This window comes from Zalophus californianus, chromosome 2 (genome assembly GCF_009762305.2).
Source record: "Zalophus californianus isolate mZalCal1 chromosome 2, mZalCal1.pri.v2, whole genome shotgun sequence".
NCBI lineage: Eukaryota > Metazoa > Chordata > Mammalia > Carnivora > Otariidae > Zalophus > Zalophus californianus.
The window spans coordinates 199,961,230-199,983,192 of NC_045596.1; the positions used below are offsets into that span (position 1 = coordinate 199,961,230).

At 37.5% G+C, this 21,963-nt stretch overlaps 1 protein-coding gene across 2 annotated transcripts in view; it reads left to right on the plus strand.

Moving 5' to 3' along the window:
- CSMD1 (CUB and Sushi multiple domains 1) overlaps positions 1-21,963 on the plus strand; it is a 2,028,797-nt gene that overhangs the window by 1,701,318 nt on the left and 305,516 nt on the right. For both annotated transcript variants that reach the window (XM_027598604.2, XM_027598603.2), the window contains 2 exons: positions 12,798-12,989; positions 13,469-13,595. In XM_027598604.2, the coding sequence (XP_027454405.2) occupies positions 12,798-12,989; positions 13,469-13,595 (319 nt within the window). The remainder of the gene's footprint in view (positions 1-12,797; positions 12,990-13,468; positions 13,596-21,963) is intronic.

Genomic DNA, 21,963 nt, shown 5'->3' on the forward strand with positions numbered 1-21,963 from the left:
GCAATAAATGGAGGCTGACAGATGATATCACCAAATGCTATAAAATCTCAGATTTTATGGGAAGAGTGATGACAGATTTTTTTTTCCATTCTTCTTTAGGGGAAATAAAAAGTAATAATTATTGTATTAGTCAAAGACATAGATACATTATTTTCACAAAAGGTCATTCATGGGAAGATAAGAATCCCAGAGACTTGTATGTCTTGTCAGAAAGGCAATGCTGGGTAATGAATCACAGGTCAGTTTATCTCTGATTCTGATTTTTCTTGCCTGTATTATGGCATTTGTCATAACACTATAAAAAGAAAAAGGCCATGAAATCTATTCAGATTCAAAATTTTTATTTTTCTCCATGGTATGAATTTTGACATAAGGACATTCGAAGGCTCTTTGGATCTCTACAAGATCATCAAATGAGTCTTTTTTTTTTCTTCATTCTTTTAACTAAGTAAACATTTCAGAAAACAGTGATATGAGGATGATCCCATCTGTTGAATTCCAACACGAAGCTATTAGATGAGGATGTGAAAAAAACTTGAAATTTCAGCTCAGAATTGACAAAGAGTCTGGAGTGATCCACTGAACACCACTTCGTCGCAAAAGCAAGTATGGGCATATACGGTCCAGTGTTTTAACTTAATAGTGAAATTTGAGCTGAAGGAAAACAGCTGCCTGTGTCTCTGGGGAGTGGGAGTAAGTCTCTTCGCTGTGGCACCTGTCAGCACTGTGATCTGTCCTATTGCAGCACATACTTTTCTTCTGAAAATAAGTCATTGTTTTTGGACACTTGGAGTTCTGAAATCCTAAGACACTGAATACAATCCAAAGATATATTTATTGTTGAAAGGGATATAAAATTTTTCTTGTGATCATTTCAACAAAGTTCACCTTTTAACTCCCTGAAACAGTGGGGTAAGTGAGGGCTTGTATGTGGGGCATGAGAAAAAGAGGAGCTAAAGGTGACCCCAATGTTGGTGGGCTCTGGGACTATTATTTATTAACTTGGGAAAATGGGGATGGTAGATTTGTAGTGGAAGTGAAGTAGATGTAATTTTTGGGTAATGGGTTTTGACATCCTTTGGTGCTTGGTATTAATCTTGCTTCGATATGGAGCATAGATTGAAGAATGTGAATGAAGTTAGAATTTGCCCACTGGATGTTGTGTAACGGTAATGTCAGTAAGAACAAGGTGATGGAGGTAAAGATGTAAACAACAGATTTTTTAAAATCTCCTCATTTATAGGACTCTGATGAGTTGGACTATAAATGAGATGAAAGGAATGGAAGTGGCTGAAGGCTGAGTTCTGGCTGGTGATGTAGGGGTCAATACTGTTAAGCTCTATAATAAAAACAGGGGACTTATTTGGGCACCTCAGCGTTTCTTAAGACGAGGTTTTATCATGACGTTAATCAGAAACCTATTTCCTTTACCAAATAGCAAATAGATTGAAAGGAAGACTGCCTCCATGGTAGAGGGTGGGTTTGGGGGTTAGGTGTTGGTAGGATTGTTCTGCAGGTGATGGATGACCTGGCCCCATGGTCTGTTGGCTCATCATGAGGTCTAACTGTAAGGCAGCCACACCTGGAGTCCGGTGTCCAGAGGATTCTCTACAGCTTTGGTGAATTTATTGAAATCTGATACTTTATCCATCCTGGTCAGTGGGGCATTAGTTGAAGAGCCAAATTATAAAATTCCAGTGGTAGCACAGATGCACATGGAATGGCTATCTCTTCTGGAAACTTCTAGAGGTAGTTAATGCATGTCAGTACGAAATCAGATCTGTAAGAAATGGGACTTTTGGGAGAGGTACTTATCTGTCCTCCTGCACAATAACTGAAATAAATGCTAAGAAATTGCACATTCATGTATATTATTTTATTAATTTGAATGTTTAATCATTTAACTGATTTTTTAAAATGTAAAAGACAAATTCCCAGACCTAAAGGAATAGATTGGTTCTAATAAAAAATACAAATTAACAAATCATTCATCAGGAAATGTAGGAAAATTTTCTGCTTCTACTCAGAATCTGTCATGCAGTTTTCAGGCTATTAAAAATGCTTGAAATTTCAGTTGTCACCATCAAACTAAATTCACTGTGACCAAATTAACACCATTTCATATCCTTAATGCTAAAGATTTCTGTATTAAATTTCATATAGTAATAATTTCATGGAAATTAATCTATGAAATATCCATTTCACTGAATAGATGTGTTATTACACATGTCCACAACAGTATGTAATAAGAGCTGATGGGATTTCCTCTTTGGAAAAATCAGTTTATGGAGGAATATGAAACTATGTAACTTCCATTCAAAGTTGGTTAGGGTAATATTTTTGTAACCATTCTGAATCTTCATTAGCTGGATATTTCTGACTAAATATTATTTTTAAATCTTCCCAAATTTTGTAAACATTAGAATGTATGAAAATTTAAAAGACATGCATTTATTTTCATGATTTTAATAACAATTGGAAATCTTTGGACACTTATTCATTTATTTGAATTAAAAGCACTTACTAACAAGTTGGCATTCATATAAGCACCAATGAAATACAGTAGCATGAATAGATTTTGGTATTTATATTTTAACTGCCCAACTTCCTCAGATGATAAAATAAACAGAGTATTCACTAGCCTAACCCTGTCTTCAAAGAGGTGAGTTTTCAGATGGAGTAATAAACTCTATGCACAAGAACACATCGAAGAATAAAAAAACACGCAGTATACCAGCTGCCACTTTTTTTGGGGTGGGACTCATAAGAAATTCAGGAAGGACAGAGGATGCAGGAGAAATAGGTAGGGAAGCCTCAGCAGGAAGGGGCTGAACTTGGCCTTAAAGGACAGGTATGATTGGAGGAAATGAGTGATGCCGAGGCCCAATTGGGCACTTAGCCTGGATACAGGAGGCAAGAGCAGGTGACAGGATTGTGACAAGACTGTGAGGATGAATTTCATCTGGGTCTCAAGGATGATCCAGCCAGGAAATCCCCTAGTAGGCCCTGGCAGCATCCATGGTGTGAGGGAGGGAGGGAGGCAGGGAGGGAGGCAGGGAGGGACATGAAAAGTCAGAAAGGAAGAGTGGAGGCGTGTGAGAGAGCATGCTGGGGAGGTTTCGTAGGGCTTTGGTGCATGGTTTCATGGGAGCAACAGAAAGAAGGGAGTCAGATTATCTCAAGGTGTTGGGGCTGTGGTTGTCTTTGAGATGAGCTGGGTGGTAATGGAAGTCGTGCCCACTTGGGGAGAGAGTGAATCCATGGGCTTTGTTTTGCTCACAGAATTGTTGGGCTACCTATTTCACTTTGTTTTGCGTTTGGGTTTTGCAACTGAACTCTGGGCGAAGTTTGTCATACTTCACAGCCCGTGTGTAGCAGTTCCCAGCGAGCAAGCGTTGTCTCTCAAGTGCGGCAGGGTGAGATCACACACTGGTTCTTAAATCAGGTGCTTCCCGCTACTGATGTCTCCAAAGCTGGGTGAGGGCAGGCTGGCGCTTACAAGTCACAGTTAGGCTGATGGGTGACAGTCACTCATGTGGAAATTCTTTGCAAGACTGAGAGGTGGAACATGAGGAATGGTGCTCTTCCATCCTGAACCTTGGAGAAGCCAGCAGTGGTCCGCTTCTGGCTGTCTCTTCTGGGGAATGGATGGCTTCGCGACATTGCTTGAAGTGGTGCATTCTGGCTTATGGTTTGAAAATTACTTTGTATTTGTGTGCTATAGAATAATACAAGCTACAACATATGAATAATAACAACAGCAGTAAATCCGAAGATTGTTGGTAATCCCTTATATTTATACAGAGTTTACTTAGGAAGAGCTCAGTGTGTTTTCATAAATCTTACTTTTTCTTATAAAAATCTCTATATGAGGGCAGGAAGAAAGAAGCATTACTGTTCGTTGTTAATGCTTGGAAACGGAAGGGGGACTAAGTGAAGGAAAGGGAATTTGGGACCGGATTGAGTCTGGACGTCATTTCAAAGTGTTGTGTTGTCCCTCGTGTGCTGTCTCCAGGGAATCCCCATGCCCGTGCCCCTGGCCCCCTGATCAGGGCGTTGCCAGCCTCTCTTCCAGTGGGGACCTTTCCATTTGCCGATCACTCTACTTCTTCCACTCAGGGTCTTTAGACGTTGTCCATGGGTGCCTTTGCTCTCCTCATACACTGTTTTTCTCTTTGGCAAGAATTAAATACACCGATTGCGGAAAGCCAAGAGCAGTGTTCATGGAACCAAGACTCTCGTCACTGGTTGCCTCCAGGATAATCCTTTGAAGATTAGTGTGAAGTTTGTTTGGTTGTGTGTAAATTTGACATGTTTCTTGATCCAATGTGGAAAACCTTTCTGGGGAAAGGGAAAAGGTTACAGTTATTTTATGAACAAAGAACAATGAAATCCCCCAGTGAACTTCCCAAAATGATTTTTGTTCATTATTTATCACATTTTTTTTTTTTGGCCAAATCCAGTGAATCTTCCATGGCCAGTGAGAAGAGACAGTACTCTCTCTGATCGAGTTTGTGAGGTTGTGTCTTGGATAGTCCCTGCATCCCCATTCCCAGCAAGGACGGCTGAAGGTACCCAGGATGGGCACAGCCACCATTGGAAAAAGGTCCTCTCAGGACCAAGTAGGGCGTGGGAAGGGGCTACATCAACAGGAACTCACTCTGTATTGAGAATCATCACCTTAATCCTATGTGTGTTAAGCTGCTAGGCTTCTGCGCTCCTGACAGGAACCTGACTTTCTTTAGGGTGCCTCCTTTGGTTTTAGCTGTGGCAAAACTCCTCTGTCTGTCTTACTTAGGATCCTATAATTAACCATTTTGTAAGATTATTTTCAGGATGAAAAGAGATAGCATAGACAGATCTGGCTAATGCGCTGCATGGCCCAGTGTGTGTTCTACAAGTACTAATTATGGGGCCTGCTTCATGTTCACCATCACCTTTATGGAAAGATACTTGTCTCTTTATCTGGTTCCTAAGTGAAAAGAAGACCCTGAGATCCATGGCTGAAAACAATTAATTAGCCACAGCTTGTAGTTCTCTACTAAAGTAAAAGTAAATAATTAAATGTGCTGTCAATTAAATGTCAATTCCCATAGAAAAACAAATATATGCAAATGTAAACATTGAGTTTAAGACAATGGGAATTAAGATGATGTGCTGAAAAAACCTATACTACTAAAAAATGGTTGTTTTCAAAATAACTCAGTGATGTGTTCCTAATGTCCCTTTTCCCATTTTTCCACCATTTTCATTTCATGGATCAAGATTTTCATAAGTAATATAGCAAAAGAATATGAAAATTTTCTACCATAAATAATAATTATATAGTTCAATTTTGTATGAATGCTCAAGTTTCTTACAGAAAATGTTGCTGAAAGTGTATCTTGGTCTTTAAAAATGTGTAATTATATAACAGTATGATCAAAATATATTCTAATTGTGGTATTTGTGATAAATATATTAGTAGATGTCTGACTTGCCACTTTGTCTAGATATTGGCTCTATATTGATAATCGTTTTCACAAACTAGCAAAATCTGTGTTCAATCTGGCTTTAATTTCTTCCTTGTCTTGATATCAAAGTTCTTAAGTATAAATTGCTAGATTTTTCAGTTCTTCTGAACTTCATATATGGACATGAAGATTCTTCAGGATTGCAAACTCCTATAGCTAAATTTTAAAAAAATCAACAATAGTTAATCAGATTATTGGAATAGTCAAGGTATTTTAGGCAATTAGTGAGTGTCAGAGTTTAAAGTAAAAACATGCTGAGTTGTATTTATTTTTTGGACTTCCCCCCCACCTCAGAAAACAGTCTTTTCTAGAGAGGAAGTTACTTCTTAAACTATTCTGCATATAAGAAATATAAAAGCTACCACTCTATCTGGAAATAGATTCTGAAAAGAATCAAATTACATTTTATGTAGTTAATGTGATATATTGTTGGCTGAAGTCATTTCATTGTATTTCTGGATATCGCTTTGTATCAATGTGCATATGTACTTGTGTATGTTTGTTTTTATCTGTAAACCTGACGGAAGCATCCACCATCAAGCATGGCGTGTTCCTTGCAGTCACCTGTGCACCCCTTGGAAAGTACAGGTGGCTCATTTAGAAGCAGCCATATTTCATACTGTGTGGCTGCCTATAAATGGGTTGCCCTGTACTAACATCCTGTTTTCACAGAAATCCTGACGAAGGACATAAGACTCCAGCTGGGTGAACTCTTCCAGTCGCCACCTAGAATGTGCGTCCATTCCCTTCTTAAGCACTTGTTGATGTGATAATAATACTTCCAACTAAACTCAGAGCCCTGAAGGGCAAGGCTATGCCTGTATATTGAAACAGGATATGGTGTCATGTGAAACATATTTTATATTAAGTGTGTAATAAGTGTGTATTGAATTGATGAATGGATGTCCCATTAAGATGTAAGATGTTAACTGTTGTATATTATTTGTCTTCCTGTAGAGATTGTGCGCTCCTGGTGAGCCAGGACAGAGATCAGTTAATTTTATATTTTCATCACCTAGCAAAGAATCTGAACTACAATAGGCACTTTACAAATACACGTTAACTAAGTGATTTCATGAATTAATTAATGTTGTAGGTTAGAGAATAAGATTTTCCAGGTATGTGTCCTCAATGAGATTATCTAAATTATCTTTGTTTTTCACTTTATTGCCCATTAATGTTGGTCCAAAAAGGAAAACATTGTATTAGGAAATTATACTCATGATATATTTTATCAATAAAGTGAAATATTACTAGACTTAGCCACCATATGTAAATTACTAGGTGGAAATCATAATAAAAATTACATTTTATGAAAATAATATTCATAGCTTACATTTGCAATTAAAGTCATCATTTTTGACATCAACATTTTTGTTTAACACTTAAATATAGAAAAGACATGGACAATCTGAACAGAGTGTGGTAATGCCAAGCAAGTATTCATATTAACCACATAACCGTGGGCTTAATTCTATATGATAGAAGGAGCCATACTTATAAAAATGGATAAAAGTTCCTATTTATCCTAAAAAAGTATTCCGTGCTCCTCTATTTATCTCCAATATAAAAAGAAGTGGATACAACAAAACAGAGAAATAATTGGGAAAAGTAGAAAAGCAACAGAAAGCAGGGACAGCAGTACGGAGAAAACAAATGTGCAGTTGTAGGATTGTGTCCACAGCCATCTATGGCCGTCCACGGTTTCCATATTTCTATTGCTCAGGTGCTCATGACAGTCCGTCACTATTTGTCATTGTGTCTGATTCCTCGATTTGACAGTAAGCTCCATAAGGCCTGACGTTGTCGTGCTCGCTTCGGCAGCACATATACTAAAATTGGAACCATAAGGCCTGACGTTGTCTTGAGCCATGCCCCCCAAAATGTTCAGAGCATGTTTAATTATTTGTACAAGTTGTTGATGAAGGGGTTTCTTCTTTTTTGGATCATGCGCTGGCTTGTTGTGAGATGACACTAATATTCGGGCTTGTGATGTTTCTCCTCTCCCTCATGCCCTCATGCGAGCTCAGTGCCTTCTCCTGTGTTCGCCCCACCCCATCACAACCATCCTTCCACTGCCTCCACTCATCTCTCAGGCCCACCTTGAACGATGACATGTTTGTGTGCTACACACACACACACACACACACACACGATTTTACCTCATGTATTACCCTGTATCCCACCTCTGAAGCCCACCCTCAGCACTACATAAACATTGCTTAATTTTTCCTTTTATTTTTTCCCCTCACTCCAATCCATACTCCATAGTGGCACTGATTATCTCTCCGAAATGCTACAAATATCTGTGTCACTTCCTTGCGCAGACACCTGTTTTCCTACCCCCACCCCACTGCATACTGACTCACTGCCCTCCGTGGGGCTGCAGGATAGCCCTCTCCTGATGCTTTCAATGAAGCATCAGTAAGACACACATGCTACTGGAAATTGTTCTGCATCCCAGGATATGCCGTATTCTTCCAAACCCCCACATAATTGTGAAGACATTATTTGGAGACTTCCCCTCTGGTTCCAGAACAGCCAATGCCTACCTTCCTTCTAGATGAGCTCAATTATATCTCTTCTGCAAAGCTGTGCCCAGCCTTCCTGTTTCCTTCTGTGCCTTTCTCAACCTTCCCATGAAACTTTGCCATAGCAAGTATCATATTGTTTTTAAAATACTTACTTTCTGGGGCTGCTGGGTGGCTCAGTTGGTTAAGCGTCTGCCTTTGGCTCAGGCCATGATCCCAGGGCCCTGGCATTGAGTCCTGTGTCGGGTTCTCTGCTCAGCGGGGAGCCTGCTTCTCCCTCTCCTCCTGCTCCCCCTGCTTGTGCTCTCTCTCTCTCTGTCAAATAAATAAATAAAAATCTTAAAAATATACTTATTTTCTTACCTGTGTAAGTAAGTAGACCAGTGAAAAGAGGGCCCTGTTCCATGCAATTCTACTCATAGTGCCTAACAAATTCCCTGCCTCATAAGTCACAGATCTGATTTAAAAATTTAGATAATGTGCTGATCATAAGTCTTTACTACAGTGTATGAGTTAGAACACTGTTCCCAGTTGGATGCATTTAAAAACTGATTCGGAGTAAAATGCCCTCAGTCTATCCATCTCCATGCCCTGATGTAGAGGCTGACCTTGGTCCTCCTCCAAGTTCCCCAACCCTCGGCTTTAAATATCTTCAACAGGGATAAATGGTGTGCGGTGTTAAATCTCAGTGACAGGAGGTGAACAATGCACATTTTTTCATGAAGCCTTCCCAGAATAGATAAAAACCTTGAACCACTACATAGCTCTGTGCAAGGTCAGAGTATATTCCACATTAAAGACTCATTTTGGATGTATACAATATATTTGGAATTATAAAATATTTCAAGATGGACTCCTGGAATTTTTAGCTATGATTACCTTGCTTTATGCAGTGTTAGTGACATAGTTCATGAGAACCAAGATGGTCCCAGAAAAGAAGGTGATTACTTTGGTTATCTGATTTCCATTCTGAACTTCAACAGGCTTTTTGATATTTCACTCGGGAGCTCAGGAGGTCATTTTCCTGTTGAGATGTTTTCACCATCCTGTTGAATAATGCTATTTTGGGGAAATTCAGAGTATCTTTCTGCATAATCATGAAATAACAGCAATAGTACAACAGTATTTGGTAAAAATAATTAAATGAGAACAAAGTAGCTGATAATAAAAAATCAATTTGAAACCAACAACAGCTACAGCTAAAACACTATATTGATGTATAATTTCTTAAGTAATAATTTAAAACTCAAAGGCGAGCACACATGCTTCACCTAGAATTCCAATCCTAAATAATGAGATCTGTGTTTAGAATAACAGGATTCAATCAAACATTTCAGGAAATTCACTGTTAATGAACTTCATGTCTCGAGTGAACCACCACAATAACCTGAACTAGTGCTCTGATCTCAAACCACATTTCTTTCCAGATGACTGCCAAACATGGGGTAAATAAAAATATATGTAATTTGATCTTCTTTCTACCACACGTAAATGTGAAAGCGTGTTTCCTTTGCATGTGTGTTTTTGTGTGTGTTTGCTTTTTTTTTTTTTTTTTTTTGCATGTGACAACCTTTCTTATATTACCAAGGAGACTTTTACCAGAAAGTACATTATTCAAATTGAGATAAGTCTCAGGTAAAGTTATGGGATAACAGGCTTCTATAAGCATTTGAAGGTTTTTCAGTCGTTCATAGGAGAAGCTACCAGAGATCCGTAAATGACAAGCACTCTCCTTGTTCAATTGTCTTCTCAAAGCTCACCTGCACCTGAATGCACCTTCTTAAGAGCTGTGTAGACAGAGGCTGGACGAGTTCACATGACTGTGGGCCTCAGGGTTCAGCCTGGAGGCACAAAATGGATTAGATCTAGAGCAGATTCTCATCTCATACAAGTGCAGTATTTGGAAGATAAGAACTAGACCAAATACTTGAGAGTTAAGTGGAAGGATCTTATAACAGTAATATTTTGTTAGATGTTCAAGATATATAGAATTTAACCCTTCAAAAATACAGAGACTGGGTAAATACTGCAAAAGATATGGAGCAGTCATTTTCATCAGCCTGATGTTTACAGCCTGTTTTCACTGGAACATTTAGTTCAAAGCATCTTTGCTATTTATATGACTTCAGAAGAATTCACAGAAAAACATAAATAAATGGAATTGCTAAATAAATTCAATACAATTGCAACTCTTAATAGATAATGTTTTGAAACAAATAACTTGATTTAATCTTTTTTAAAGGTTCTGTGGCATAAAGAACATACAGAATCAGTATTTGCTGCACTGATTTCCAGCAGGCTGGTGGCTTCAGGATAGGAAAGGATATCTTCTCTATATTTTTAAAGGCATTACTGTTTAGCATTATTAAAACTGATTATTATAAAGTGTTTTAGATTCAGATTAGAATTGAAATATCTCTTTATTAGAGGAATATCTTTGTAGATTTAAAGATAAATCTTAAAAAGTACTTTTGAGATATTTTTGATAAACCACAGGAAAATCCTTTCCTGAAATGGACACAGAATTAACATCAGAGAGGTTTATTTGGCTGCTTCAGACTTCCACTGTTACACATCAATGCAGTTTATTTTACCAGTGTTTAAAAGTAATGTTGAAATGTTTAGATGGGCGCCTGGGTGGCTCAATCAGTTAAGTTACTGCTTTCGTCTCAGGTCATGATCCTGGAGTTCCAGGATCGAGTCCCGCATCAGGCTCCATGCTCAGTGGGGAGTCTGATGCTCCATCTCCCCTCCTGTGCTCTCTCTCAAATAAATACAATCTTAAAAAATAAATTGACATAAAAAACAGAAATGTTTAGAAATGGTGATATGACTCCACCCCAAAGTGAGCAAAACTTAGTTGAAATGAATCCCATTTAATGTGTGGAGAGAAACAGGGGCGCAGGGCTGTTTCTGGTGCTTGTGGACAGACTGAGTCCCACAGACAAACTGGAAGAGGAATTTTGGGTTTCTGAAATCTTTCTCTGCTCCTTTCAAGACACTGATCAGGACCACTTTCAGTGTTTCCTCCAGGAATAAATGTCTATGCTTCCATCCATAACTGGGAATGAATTATTAAATCATGTGAGTTTTATAGGAACAAAGTTCTCTTCAGTGGACCGAAGATTGGAAAATTGAACTACCCAAATATCTTTCAACTTTCTGACAGGGAAGAGGAGTATATTTCATATAATGACATTGGGTCGGCCTGGAGGCTTTGAGCACTTAGGAATCAAGTATAGCATTTTTTCTAAATAATAAAATCCGTGACGCCATTGAAGACTTAAGTGAACTTTTGAAAAAATAATAGAAGGCAACATAAAAAAGAAGGGACCACTGATATTGGAAAAAGTAACTACCCTATCAGAAATAATTTGGCTTAATTTGTCTGTGTGACAGGATGTGGTTTTAAGAAAAATCAAGATTAAATGATAGAAAAACCTATAAAACAGACATTTCTCTAAAAAATTCATCCCAAATAAAGTTTGACAGACATTTTTGTTGGTACATCTTTGTTTTCTGTTTGTCTTTTACTATTTTTTAACCCTCCTCCAGAAAGGTTTTAGTGAAGAGCTTTATCTGTAGAGTCCTCACCAAAAGTTGATAAAATAATCTAGTTTTTCGTGTTATTCACATGTGATTCTAATCATCTGATTCAGGATTTTAAACATCTCCACTTTCAGAATATTTATTCATTCAACAATCATTATTATAAACTAAAAAAAAAAATCTCTTTTCTTTCTTTCTTTCTTTCTTTCTTTCTTTCTTTCTTTCTTTCTTTCTTTCTTTTCTTTCTTTCTTTCTTTCTTTCTTCTTTTCTTTCTTTCTGGAGGAATGGAAGAAGCCAAAGTTAGGTGGAAATAAATGTAAATAGACCATGTGGTACATCAAGTTTCCAGCTCTACTCTTTAGAAGGGCCAAAATTTGCATCAGGATATGAGGAGAGAAATGTCAGTGTAAGACTGTATCCACAGATGGGCTTAAAATATTGCCTCACAAAAAAGCAATATATAGCTCTCAGTTCTGCAGAAGCTAAATCTTCATTTCTGTCATCTATTTCTTTGAGTTCAAGAGCTGAGTTTGATGAAGTCATTATAGTGATTCATTTCTGGGGTTTCCATTGTGCATGGCGTTAGCTGTCCCGTCGCCCCCTTCACTGTTCATGATAGGAATGTGGCAGGTGGAAATTCACAAGCCCATCTTCTGTGAGTAGGAACAACTTTTTAATTTCCCAGGAACCTTAAGATCTTGGAGATTTAGAGGAAGTCGGTGTGAAGGTAGGTGGTTCTTGACTGTAGGCTAGAGTGAGCAATGGCAATTAAGACTCTGAAGAGTGTCCTGGGGACAGACATGGCTGGCCCCTCCTTCTGGAAGTTTTGGGGTTCGCAGAGAGGGTATGTGGAAGCAGGAAAACTTGTAGCTCAGTGAGAGAAGGCTTGGAGGCTTGCCAGAGAATCCATCATGCCGGCAGCCAATATGGATTAGTAGATGACAATTTGGCACTCTTAGAAAAAAGATTCTCATTATTATATAAATAGATAAGAACAAATAAAATGACCCAACCTCATGAAACAACAAATGGTTACCAAATAAAATCCAAGAGAGACCCACATTTGCTTTTCCCTTTTTAAATTCATAATCTTCTTTTTTTCTTTCAACGTTTTGAGGGGCACTTGATAACGTTCTCTATTTTGTCTTTATTTGTTGTTCACTACCGTTACTTCCATTCAATCTTTCCCCTCCTTTCTCATAGGTTTTGACCTAGTAAAGTGTGAGGATCCAGGAGTCCCTAACTATGGCTATAGGATCCGAGATGAAGGCCACTTTACTGACACTGTGGTTCTGTACAGCTGTAACCCGGGCTACGCCATGCATGGCAGCGACACACTCACCTGCCTCAGTGGTGACCGCAGGGTGTGGGACAAACCGCTGCCTTCCTGTGTAGGTGAGTTGGGCAGCCGGCTTCATTGCTACACAAAATTTTACCTAGGACAGGAGCTCCAGGTGCTTTGGAGGAGGACAGGATGCTTCTCCTCTCTCTCCAGTGTAGGCTCGTTATGTACTTCCAAGATATGCATGTTTTCTGGTTTTTGCTTTATGTATGAAAGAAAGACTTCCTGGTACTATTTTACTGAGACTATATGCATGGAATTATTATGAGAATTATAACATGAGTGTTTCATTGTTTTATACTCTTGACTCGAATTACATACTGGGCAATGTCTTCCCATCAGGATAACGCTGGGGAACAAGGAAAGGAAAGAAATGATGGAGACAGACAATTGTGATTTTTTTTTTTTTTTTTTTTTTGGCTAGATGTATAATGTGGATGTGAGGGTTTGGGGTTTAGTTTTTAAAATAGCTAAATTGAAATCTTTGTGGGGGCCTGGAGTAAATTCCCTCAAGTGTCCGTATCTCTTGCAGCCGAGTGTGGTGGTCAGATCCACGCCGCCACCTCTGGGCGCATCCTGTCTCCCGGCTACCCTGCTCCTTATGACAACAACCTTCACTGTACCTGGATCATAGAGGCAGACCCAGGGAAGACTATCAGGTATCTGTTTTATTTTGGTTTCAGAGGATTTTAGAATAGAGGAATGTCTTCTATTTTTGTAGTGGCGATAATAGTACATCTATTATAATCCATGATTGGTTTCACACTTCTGAGTCAAAGAAAAACATGTAAAGGTGTGCATAAATTTTTTTGTTGGCTCATATGCTTACTTTGGAATTCCTTTGAGAACTGGTGTTAAGCCATCTATAAAAAAAGAGAAAAATAAATGTATCAGTTAGCTTTTGCTGCATAACAAACAGGCCCCTAAATTATAGTTGCAGAAAACAATTATTTATCTGCCCATGACTTTGTGTGTTGCCTGGGCAGTGCTGACCTGAGCAAGCTTGACAGGGTGATGGTCTAGGATGGAACCATGCAGATCTCAGCTGCACGGTTTGGAAGGCTGTGGCCTCTTCAGACCAGACTTCTGTTCCTTCAGTAAACTATCCATGGTGGAAGGTTTCTGGCAGCAAGAGATGACAAATTTTTCAAACTTGGGCTTGCATTCATTTGCTAACATGCCATTTGCCAAAACAAAACTCATCAGCAGACAAGATGAGGTTTGAAGAAATATACTCCACCCCATACTGGAAAGAAAAGCAAAGACATACTGAAAAGGGGCTTGCATACAGGGATGGGGAGAATATGTGGTCATTTGTATTATACCAAAGTAAGTTTAGGGTAGACCAAGAAAGCATTTCAATCTAAAGTTACATATAAAGGAAAACCATTTAAAAATCATAGGAAATGGTGCAAACATTTCAATAGAAAGTGTTGTATTTCAGTTGATGGTTCTCAGTTATTATGGTAAATTTTTTATACCAATAAGTAAACCAACAGAAAGTAATCTTTTTAAAGCAACTTTTCCGTGTTCTAGTCAGAAGGCTGTGTCAAAAACCGTAGCACATAAATCAAAAAGTAATTTCAAAATAAGTTGTTTCTTGATTATAGTTTTTGATGAACAAGGAGAGAGTATATAGTCCTTGGCAGTGCCTCATAAATTCATTTTTCTATCTTCATTAATTTTTCCCTTTCATTGTAGTTGTTCTGAAATATCTGTACAAATTTATTGTTTAAAAATTCTGTCTCAACAGCCTAATCCCCAGGTCCCTGATCCATTCTCTCCACCTGTGTGCTGTTATGCCCACCAGAGACTAAATGGCCAATTCAGCCTCAAATACATGAAGTTGAATCAAGTGGGAGGTCAAACCCAGAAACCTCTTTCTGGGGCAAACAAATGGATAGATGAATTCACAAACCACTGATTTTTGTCCTTATTCATAAAAGGCACCCTAGCAAACTTAATAATGTATGTTAAACAGACATAGAACCACCATACTGCGACTTTGTAACTTAGTGACAGTAAAATGGAATGAAAGCCAAGGGGAGATGCATATTCTATCCTGTGACACTCTGTTCCCTTCATATGATATCCGTCCTCTGAAATCCACCTGCTCTCTTTCACGTTATGGCACGAACACCTTGCCCTCTTAGACTAACATGGTACGAACTATTACCGCTCTTAAACCCTAAGAAAAGATGATTCTTTTTACTTAAGTGGAGCAAGAGAAGGAACTTGAATCATGTATATAATACAATATCTTATTTCATAATGACTAATTTAAAAATAAATTTGTGTCCTTGAGGTGCCTGGGTAGCTCAGTCTGTTAAGCATCTAACTCTTGATTTTGGCTCAGATTGTGATCTCAGGGTTGTAAGATTGAGCCCTGCCCTCAGCATGGAGTCTGCTTATCCCTCTCCCTCCCCCAGGCTGCATGTGCTCTCTCTTTCAACTAAATAAATAAATAAATAAATAAATAAATAAATAAATAAATAAATAAAATCCTTTAGAAATAAGTAAATTTGTGTCCTTAATTAACATAAATGATTAATTAGATAATTATTGATCTATTGGGATAAGAATAAGGTATATTTGAGTATCAACTTAAGAATCTGTATTCTTTATGGAAATCAATGCAGTCATTTTTCCATTGAACTAAATAAAACTAAATATTAGTTCTTAACCTTGAATTCCTGAATCCTTGATCTGAGTATTGTAAAAGCTGCTACACTAGTTTTTATTTTAAAAAATTCTAGGAATTCTTTATGATTGACAAAATAGCTTTACATAAACAGGATATTTTTCTTTTAGGAGGATTCCAAATTTTTGTATTTTTTTTACAAGTTCCTTTGTGATGTTTTTCCCTGAGAATTAAAATGAGCACTATTTTCCTAAATGCAGACCAAGTGATGAATTCATTCTTTGCAGGTGAATCTAATACTTCATTAACATTTTAATAAGAAAAGAGGAAAGAGATTAGTAAGAATGAGTTGAAGTAATAAAAAATGTACACCTTTTATATCATGAACTGGCTTTGACTTTTAACCATTAGGATTCTAGGGGGAAAGAAAAAACACATTGAATGCACCAGTCTGTTGTTCTGAGAATGTCTTATGTCTCTTCCATATCTTACACATACGAGAATTAATCTTACCAAATTTGTAAACATCTGTCTGATTTAACCTATAAAGCCCTTCCTAAATAGGAAACTAAGAAGAAAGTATCAGTATTTATAATTAATTTTCTCAACTTTGTATCAAAATGTTTCTGGTGATTTCTCTTCATTAAGAAAATATAGATTATTTTTAGTGTGGTACTTTGGAAAAAAAACATACTTAAAAGTACATGATGTACAATTTCAGGCTTAAGATAGTACTAATACTCAGAAAAATAGGGTCTGGTCTTAGCTTTGATATTTGTTGGCTAGTTACGAAGTGTTAGTTTTTCCACTGGCAACATAGCTAATATTAACTACCCCATTTACTTGACAATGAAGAATATATCAGTTATATAAACATGGGTCCAGGGATTAATTTACATGTTAAATTTTTTTTAATATAAATGGAATTCATTATTATGCATTTAGACTATGATTTCTTTAATGTAAATGTTTTTCACTCTCCAAGAAGGAATAAGCAACATGATCCCAGAAATTATAAAAGGGATTGTTTCTACACACTTCAGGGCCAATTCTTACTGGGCCTATTTTGATTTCACTGAAGCCCAGAGCAATTTCTGATTGCATATTGCGATTACTTTTTGTTCAAGGTGGTAGAAGAACCCTAAATAGTTATTGTTATAGGGCACTTGGGTCTGGAAGAGGTTTGTAATTTTAACATATATTCTATAAAGCAGTTACCTGAGCTGAATTTAATTAAAAGTCTAATCACAAGACATGTAGTAAATTTAGCCACATTTAGTGTTATATGTAAACATTTCTCTAAGAGACTCCCTGTATTTCATTGCTGAGCACAGCTATAATTTATATAATTATATAATAAAGGTAACAGTGCTATAAACATCTTTAGCAAGCACCATTAGAAGCCACATTTTGCATAATTGCATGTGTATATTGTTCCTTGGTTTTAATTGCTTTTCTGCAAGTGTAATTGTCTGGAAAACTCACTTTGAAAGTATTTCTGTTCCTAATCATTCACAGGAAATTGCATTTGGAGGTATAGTTGAAGGGAATTCTTTTAGAAAAGCTCATGCAGTATTAGAAACATCAGGGGTACATCAAAAATTTACCAAGATTGTCAAAACTGTCCTTACACAGACTTTTACAGAAAGTAAAATGTGGCTTGGTGGTCCTCATCTGACCCTGATGTGTCTTAGAATTGTTTCCCGGCTGTGTTGGATGGTAGAAAGAGTACAGTGAGACCTAGCTTGGAAATCTAGGGATATTTTAATGTATTTTTGACCAGACTTCAAGATTCCCATAAGAAATAGAGTCAAGAGGAAAATGGCAGGCCAGTAACCTCCATTCATTAGGTACTTATGTCCAGTCTCAATGTTGAGCCTTAGCAAACATGCCAGAAGCCCAAGTTGGAAGCATTTTGATGATATAGCAGTTAAGCATATGGGGCCAGAAACAGAACATCTAAGGTGTCTCCTTTCTTATTAAGAACACAACAAGTTACACCTATCTTTTGGAGATAATGTGACAAAATAACCAACCAAGAGAATTTCAGCCAACAAAAAGGAAGAGACCAGTGGTGCTCCCAAGTCTGCCATGTCTTGGGCTGGCTTCCAGTCCTTGGCGTGGGGGCATGGGGCTAGCCACTGGGTTTGGTGTACCTCCCCAGCCACTCAGGAGACAGTGAGTGAGAGGCAGGAGAGCTGCAGACATCTCTCACTTTGCAGGATCCTGACATGAACGGTGGCAGGTGTGACTATTTAACACCAGTCCTCCAACAACACAGTTGAAATTCCGGTAGAAATGTGTAGATGGATTGGGAAGAATTGCATGAAAGACAGACTTCTCTTTCAGCTCTTCAGGTCCCATATCACTACACAAACAACAGAGGCACATCATGATCACTGGCTGACCAAGTGGTCTCTCAAAGTCCCTGGGTAGTTGAGCACTGAACATCTACTCTTCAGTTCACACACAGACAGCAAAGCATGTTGTGGTGCCACCTTGTCTTCCATGATAAACCCGCTTGACATTTTGCATCAATAGATCATGAATAAGGGCATTGGCCAAAAAAGAGGAAAGTATGGGGAAAAAATGAAAAGTGGTAACACAGGAAGTGAAATTCTGTTGAACATAGATGGAGTTTTAGGAGGAGTTGGCAGTGGAAACATTGGCATTACCGATGTTTTGGAAATGAGGAGCTCCCCACAGATAGACTCTAGACACTCAACTTGCACCATTCCTACGACCATTCCCGCTGCTGCAGTTTCTACTTCTGTATTCCCTATTTCTGTCAATAACCACCTTCCTCCACCTGACTGGGGATTCTAATTTTCAGTATTCTACTCTTCCTTATTTCTCCTTCCTTGGTCTCCAATATTTCCCCATGATGTCAGTATATGTCTCACAGCATTCGTCTGTTAATTACATTAAATGTCTTCATAATAAGCACTGAGAAAAAATTAGCTGCATATGAGCCAAAGCCTTGTCAGCTCTCCGTTTGTTTATCTTCCTTTCTTATTATCTGCCGCTTCCAGTTCCTTACTTAACATGCTCATTACCTTCCTTATATTAATCTTCTCCCAGATGACCTTTCCAAACGCATGATTTACCCTCCCCAATCTCTCAAACACTCCCATCGCTGATCAGCAAGCATAAGCTCCTTAACCAGAGCCATAATACCCTCTTTGATTCGGTTTACTGTGCCTTTACAGATTTATCTCTAACTACTCATATATACGTTAGTCCCTAATCCCAGCTGTGCTATATGAGCTCTGTCTCTTGACCTCTGCTCTCCCCAATTATTCCTTGTTGCCTCATCTCCAGATTCTTCCAATCTATTAGGACCCAGTTAAAATGTCAACTCTTCAACAAAACTTTCATCCTTATTATCCCATCTAAAAATAACTTATTTTCTTCTCTGAACTCAGCATTTCTGTCCTAGAGCAACCTTCCTTCTAAACTTATTGTCTGTGTTAATGTCATAACCATGTATCCAAGGACAGGAGGCAAAACTCTTCATATCACAAGCTCCTCTCATGCCCACACTCATGTAATCCTCACATCTCATTAATTCCATGACTGAAACTCCCAGGTAGTGCTTGCCCACCTACTCCTGACCCTTGTAATGCATGAGGCATGCTATCTGACCAGCCTGCAAGGGCTTTCTCTAGTCCACTGTTCTCACTCTAGGGAACATGTTTTATTTTATTTATTAACAACATTAATTTAATATGGCTGAAAAATGAAGGCATATAGAGACATTTTGAAAACTGTAAAAAAAACAAAAAAAGGCGGCTCCCATTATCCTGCTACCAGAGTGATTGTTAGCATGTTGAAACATATCTTACATGTACTTCTTTGTATTCTATAGTGTGTGTTGTTAAATATTGTCTCTCTTGTTAGTTATTTTTGTTATTTCTAATTTTCAATATTATACATAATCATATGCCAAATAGTATTGCAAGTGAACTTTTGCTTTTATTTGTAATTAATACCTTAGAATAAACAACCACAAAAAAAGTCTGGGTGAAATGGTGGAAACATTTTTACATGTTTTATTACCAATCTTTTTATGATACAAAAATCTTCAAAAAAAGATTATTTTGCCTGCTTATTATATGCAGAATAAATTAAAGCCCATTGACACTCAAAGTGTCTATTTTTCCCTTATTTTTGAAATACTAGAAAAGTGTTACAGAAAAATAAAAAGCCTGCAATGTAGATTGCTGTCATCCTAGATGTGAGAGATAACAGTTAAAAATTTGGTATATATTTCTATAATTTCTCTATGCAAACATGAATTATAAAATTTTATTTATTCATTTATCTACTTACTGAATTATTTTTACAAAATAGTATCAAGTTACATATTATTCTGGGTAGTTTTTCAGTTAATAAATGTAATCAAAGTTTTAGGTCCTTACTTATAATTCAACCTCATTCAATCACGTCACTGCATAATATTCCATTGCCTGAATGTACCAGCATTTGTTTAAACCATACCCTGTCAGAATATTTGGGTTATTTTCAATTTTTCCCTGTTATCAGCCATGCTGTGTGTGCACATTTAAGTTTTTATGACCATTACAAAATTGCTTTTAAAAAGAGTAGATATTGCCTCCAACAGTGTATGAAAAAGAGGAGTCTCCCCATTTTCACCAAAACTCAACAAAGTCTTTTAATCTTTGTCAATTTGGCAGGGATGGGCGCCTGGGTGGCTCAGATGGTTGTGTCTGCCTTTGGCTCAGGTCATGATCCCAGGGTCCTGGAATCGAGTCCCGCATCAGGCTCCCTGCTCCTTGGGAGCCTGCTTCTCCCTCTGCTTCTCTCTCTCTCTCTCTCTCTCTCTGTCTCTCATGAATACATAAATAAAATCTTTAAAAAAAAATTTGGCAGAGGAAAAAAAGTCTCTACATTTTATTTGTTATATTTATTTGCAGCTTTTTTTTTTACATTTTTGACATATTTATGTATATATATGTTTACTCATTTCTGTCTGTCTGCCTTTACTTGAATTTCCTTCCTTATTCATCTCTGCCTGACAAGACCCCGCCTGGACAACTTGAGGCAGAATTGGACACATGCCCTTTATGCTGACCTAAAGCTTTATTTACACCTATTGGAGCTTGTGATGCTGTGCATTGCAATGTGTATGTTTTGTTTGTTTGTTTGTTTGTTTGTTTTTTCATGTGCCTATGTCTGAAATAAGTGTGAGTTTTTTAAGGATGATACAATATTTTATTTGATTTTTAAATATTCCCTACCAGTGATATACTGTCTGGCATACTGACCTTTACTATTTCTTTCATATTAAATGGCTGTTACTTTGTGTTTAAATTTTGCTATATCCTATTTGTTGTTGGAGTCATGAGACATTTTCCAAATTGGCAAATTTCACACCACTGAGATTCATCGTTGGTTGGTTGTCTGTGGAAGCTTCTCATTAACGTATAACATACATGCCTGAAACAGCACAAAGTTTCAGTGTATGGCTTGTTCACGGAATAACACCCCGTGTAATCAGCAACCAGATAAAGACATAGAGCATCACCAAGATGTAACATGTGCCCTTTGAACTCCTTTTGAATAATTCATTCTCAAGGATGATCACTATGGCCTTCAGATAAGTCTTGCCTAATCTGAACATTATATAAAATTGAATGATGCAGTGTGATTGGTGTTGTATCTTCATTTCTTCAACCTTCACTCCCACTGATATAGCTAGGTTATTCCATTGCACTAATACACCATAACTTATTTATTCATCTGGGTATTGATGGTTGTATGGATTGTCTTTGTCTAGTTTGGATTGTCATGTTGAATATGCTTTCATGTGTTATTTGGTGAATTCATGCATGTTTTCCTTTTGGATGCATACCTAGGACTAGAATGTCTGAGAAATGGCAAGTTCTATACTCAGCCTTGGTAGATTCTGCCAAAGGATCTTCCAAAGTGGTCATAGCTGACTTTACTCCCATCACCATGTAGATAAATTTTCCAGGTTTTCCACCTTCCAACTACACTTGGCATTGACTGTCTTTTTCATTTTAACCATTCTAGTGGGTACATAGTTTTAATTTGCATTTCTCTTATCAAGGATAGCACTTTTTTGTTTATTGGCCTTTTGAATATCCTGTTTTATGAATTGCCAATTGAAGTCTTTTGTCCCCTTTTTTTTCCTGTACCAGAATGCCTCTTGTACTTTTTGATGTGTGTATAGTTTTTATAAATCCTGAATGCAATTATTTGCTAATTATATGTTTAACACTTATCCTTATACTCTATGGTCAGTCTTTTGGTATCATGTCTTTTGATAAACATGGGTCTTAATTTCAATGAGTCAAATTTATTTTTATTCATTTTTCTTTTATAATTAGTGGGTTTCTTAC